General features: G+C 48.2%; 2 protein-coding genes across 2 annotated transcripts; both read right to left on the bottom strand.

Moving 5' to 3' along the window:
* Positions 1-3,368: 3,368 nt before the first annotated feature.
* BJ212DRAFT_1417211 (uncharacterized protein) lies at positions 3,369-3,801 on the bottom strand (the record flags this gene model as incomplete). The annotated part of the gene is made up of 4 exons (XM_041337571.1): positions 3,704-3,801; positions 3,457-3,652; positions 3,434-3,436; positions 3,369-3,398 (listed from the first exon to the last, which is right to left on the bottom strand). Coding segments are annotated over exons 1-2 (227 nt in total), but the record flags the coding sequence as incomplete, so codon positions are not given.
* A 73-nt stretch (positions 3,802-3,874) lies between these two features.
* BJ212DRAFT_1417171 (uncharacterized protein) lies at positions 3,875-4,395 on the bottom strand. Its single transcript, XM_041337570.1, has 3 exons — positions 4,290-4,395; positions 4,045-4,238; positions 3,875-3,989 (listed from the first exon to the last, which is right to left on the bottom strand). The coding sequence occupies exons 1-2, from the start codon at positions 4,369-4,371 to the stop codon at positions 4,093-4,095; spliced, it is 228 nt and encodes a 75-aa protein (XP_041184932.1). The 5' UTR covers positions 4,372-4,395; the 3' UTR covers positions 3,875-3,989; positions 4,045-4,092.
* Between the last annotated feature and the right edge of the window lie 137 nt (positions 4,396-4,532).

Genomic DNA, 4,532 nt, shown 5'->3' with positions numbered 1-4,532 from the left:
TACCAGCGACTCAGCGACACGAGCATTGCCATACGGGACCGCGTGACCGGAAGCGTTACTGTTGAATCTTGTACCACCGCATGTTAACAATGCTGGATACCCTTATGCTGGCATGGAATACGCTGACGATGCTGTGCGCATGCATCTTCGGTCAAACGTTCCTTTGCTGACAAGTCTTTGCAGACTGTGGCTTGACCATCGAGAACAATTCTGGTCCCACCACCAGACACAGGCTGCGATATGACATGCGCGGGAAATTCTTTCCGAGTATTGTGGAGGATCTTACCAGCTCAGTATGTATAACTACACCCAAGCTATTATAACTTCCCCTGCCGTCAATTCCGCCAATCCCAGCACTGTTTCGCCCGTGACTTCTGGCTTAACTGGCAACTGGACATATGGAGGATGCTACATCGACAACGTAAATGGGCGTGTATTGGGGAACGAATTTGACAGCAGTGACATGACAGTGGAAAGTTGTATCGCGAACTGTGCCGGGCAAAACTTCACCATTGCAGCCATCGAGTACAGCACGCAATGCTGTAAGTAGTCTGTCTTCTCCTTCACCTCTTCTGACTCTCGCTCTAGTCTGTGGTGATTATCTCATCAATGGCGCCACGAAGGGTGCAGACAGTGATTGCAACATGGCCTGTGGTGGAAATGCGGCGTGCGTGTCTTCTTCGATTTGTCCGTTTTATGTTCTTGACGTGAACTAGTGAGGCATGCGGTGGCCCAAACCTACTGTCTGTTTACTCCTCCAATGGAAATATAACATTACTCCCTGTCCCTGTGCTGCAAACCACAAGTTTGCCTGGACAATGGGTATATGAAGGCTGTTTGGCGTTAGCAATTCTTCACTGCCTATGCTTGCGATCCTGATGTTACCATGCAGAGAACCATCCATTGGTGCTCGGATATTCCCATATGAAAATGAATGGGACACAAATAACACCGTCGATGCGTGCTTAAATCAGTGTGCTGCCTTTGGGTATCCCGTAGCTGGCCTTGAATATGGAGTTCAGTGTTGTAAGCGTATTGATCCACTACTATACTTTCTTGCGGATTGCTAATAGAGACAAGTCTGTGGCGACGTCAGTGATATCGCGGCAGCTGGTGGGACGTATGTCTCGGATTCACAGTGCAACGTGGCTTGCTCAGGAGACCCAATCCACCTGTGTGGAGCAGGAAGCAGGTTGTCTACCTATTACTGGAACGGGACAATGAATACGTGGAACACCCCCGCGAATACTGGCTACTATGAGGTGCGTCCCATTTTGTCCTGAATATACAAAACGCTCATAATCTATGCAGTTCTTAATAGGCGGCCTGGTCGTCCCTCTCATCGCCACTGTGGGTATCAACAACAAAGTCACTTTCCTTGAGAAGCATGGTACCTCGGAATATGACAATTCTACTGGCGCGTACGAGTTGGATCTCAGTTTGGTGGACAATTACCAGCTGGCTTGGCGCGAGATGCATCTGCAGACGGACGTATTTTGTTCTGGTAGTATTATTCTACCAGACTTGGGAGGAAGGTTTGACGTTCACTTGGCATATCAGGCCCACTCTTACATTAGAATAATCAGGCAAATCAATGTAGGTGGATGGTCACTTTCGTCGACATTTGGTGTGAGATTGTATACGCCGGATGGGAGCCCTGGTGTCAATGGTACCAATGACTGGGAGGAAAATGTTAATGAGCTTACGCTTCAGGTAAGCTCTGGACTATTGGTTTTTGGCTCATTGCACTAATACGTGCTCAGCGTGGCCGATGGTATCCTACCGCAATGATGATGCCAAATGGAAGTATTTTAGTCGTTGGCGGGGAGTCAGGAAGTAATGCTTCCCCGCAGCCCAGCCTCGAGATCCTTCCAGCGCCCCCTGGTGGCGATACGGTCGTTACATTGGACTATCTTCAACGGACAGACCCCTACAATCTCTACCCATTCCTAATGGTACTGCCTAGTGGCCGGTTCTTCATTGGTACGTGACATTGTGGGTTAGATGCACTATTTCTTACAGAACGTAACAAGGGTACTACAATGAGGCTCGCATTCTTGACCCTGTCACCTTTGACACGGTGACTGTGCTACCAAATATGCCGGGGGCCGTGAACAACTTCCTCGCGGGCCGGACGTACCCGATGGAAGGGTCTGCGGTACTTTTGCCGCAGTACGCTCCATACACCGATCCGATTGAGGTTCTCATCTGTGGTGGCTCGACGATTGGAGCCGCTATCGCACTGGACAATTGTATCTCGATTGCCCCTGAAGTGCCAAATGCGACATGGACTGTGGAACGTATGGTGAGCCACTTTGCTTTTGGGAAAGTTAAGGTTTGATGCTAAGATGTGCCGACTTCAGCCTTCTCAACGGGTGATGCCTTGCATTACGACTCTACCAGGTAAATATGATGATGAATGACAGGAGTCTAGACATTAATAATACATCGATCACAGATGGCACGTATATGATTATGAACGGCGCTCATCAAGGTGTTGCTGGCTTTGGCCTAGCGACAGATCCTAATCTTAGCGCAATTCTATATGATCCTTCGCAGCCGATTGGCCAGCGTATCTCCATCCTCAACAATACCATTGTAGCTCGCTTGTATCACTCCGAAGCGACCCTTCTGCCCGACGGGCGTGTTCTGGTATCTGGTTCAGACCCCCAGACGTACTATCCCAACGGGTCCTATGTGTACCCAGAGGAGATGCGCATCGAGGTTTACATTCCACCGTACCTCAATCAAGGACTCACGCAACCAGTGTTTAATATTTCCGAGACCGACTGGGCGCTGGGCGGGCAGTATAGTATCACGGTGACTTTATTCCAGGGAACGACGAGCACCATGCGCGTCTCACTCGTGGCGGGTAAGCAAGGCTAATGATTATAGATGGATCAGTTTCTGATTATGGAATATAGCTTCGTCTAGCACGCACGGAAACGTCATGAGCGGTGGGAGGATTCTCTTCCCTGCGTTTTCGTGCTCTGGAAACACCTGTACCATCACGGCACCCCCGAATACGTATGTAAGCCCACCTGGATGGCACCAGCTTTTCATTTTGGACGGTCCGACGCCATCGCACTCTGCTTGGGTCCGCATTGGAGGTGACCCTGCACAGCTGGGCAACTGGCCTGATTACCCTGACTTTACTACGCCAGGTGTCTAAACCCACCCCTCCTTTGTTATAACATTCTTTTTGTTTGGACTTGGTTCGATTGTCGGTTATGTATACCCTGTGTTCTCGAGTTACACTCATTTCGCTCGTTCCGTTCCGCTCGTTTTATAAATATTCTTCATTTATGTGGAACTGTCTGCCATACCCGCGGTAGTTACCTGGGAAGTAATAATTTTCTTGTGGTATGGGATACAGTGATGATACAACATTAGTATATCTGAAAATGATTACCGGTTTAGCTTTATCCATGTCTAAGGTAGGATACCACCTACCAGCTACTATTTGGTACAGCACCAACAAGCGTGTGCGCACAATACTACGAGCATTCAGTGCTATGCATTGGTGGATGGGGACTAGGCTGTCTGTTCTCGCAGATGAGAGGCGCTCTTTCAACATCTGACGTGGTGTCATCAATGGCCTTTCTGCATGAGCAGTAGCTTGCACTACAGAGGTGCTCTGTGCATGGATGTCCTGCCAGTGCAGAATTGCATCAAACGATGCTCATGAAGTCGCAGTGCTTACGTATGGACATGCAATCAAGACATATTCCAGCCATGACGTCGCAGCACGCAGTGAGTCCGAGCGCACAACACGTATCAGACATGGTGTAAGTAAGGTTCAAGCTCGCCGCTGACTAACATAGGCATTTAATTGTTTGGCTCTATTGTTCAAAGCCCCTATGTATTCGAATCGAGTTACACTCGCGCTCCAGTCGTTTTATAGAATATTCTCATTTATGTGGAAATGTCTACCATACCCGTGGTAGTTACTCGGGAAGGGATACATTGATGATACAATATTAGTATATCTGAAAATGACTACTGGTTTAGCTTTGTCCATGTCTAAAGTAGGACACCACCTACCAACTACTATGTAGTTGGTATAGCACCAGCGAACGTGCACATACAAGATTACGAGCATTTAGTGCTATGCATCGGTGGATGGGGACTAGGCTGTCTGTTCTCGCAGATGAGAGGTGCTCTTTCAACGTCGGGTGTAGTGTCCTCAATGGCCTTTTTACATGAGCAGCAGCTACAGAGGTCCTCTGTGCATTGTCCTGCCGGTGCAGAGTTGCATTAAACAATGCTCGAGAAATCGAGACTCTTACGTATGGACATGAAGTAAAGACATATTCCAGCTATGACGTCGCAGCACGAAGTGAGTCCGAGTGTACAACATGTATCAGACATGGTGTGAGTAAGGTTCCTCACTGCTTATTGACTGTTACTTACATACTATAGAATTGTTTGGCTCTATTATTCAAAGCCTTTAGGAATAAACACGATCAAATACTGTCAACAAGACAAGGTGTGATATTCTATCAAGAACGACTGTGACCACCAGCGCAGTT

The sequence above is a fragment of the Suillus subaureus genome (assembly GCF_016647635.1).
Source record: "Suillus subaureus strain MN1 chromosome Unknown BJ212scaffold_497, whole genome shotgun sequence".
In the NCBI taxonomy this organism is placed as follows: domain Eukaryota; kingdom Fungi; phylum Basidiomycota; class Agaricomycetes; order Boletales; family Suillaceae; genus Suillus; species Suillus subaureus.
Note: the sequence above shows the minus strand (reverse complement) of the source record. Positions and strands in the feature narration are given on the sequence as shown.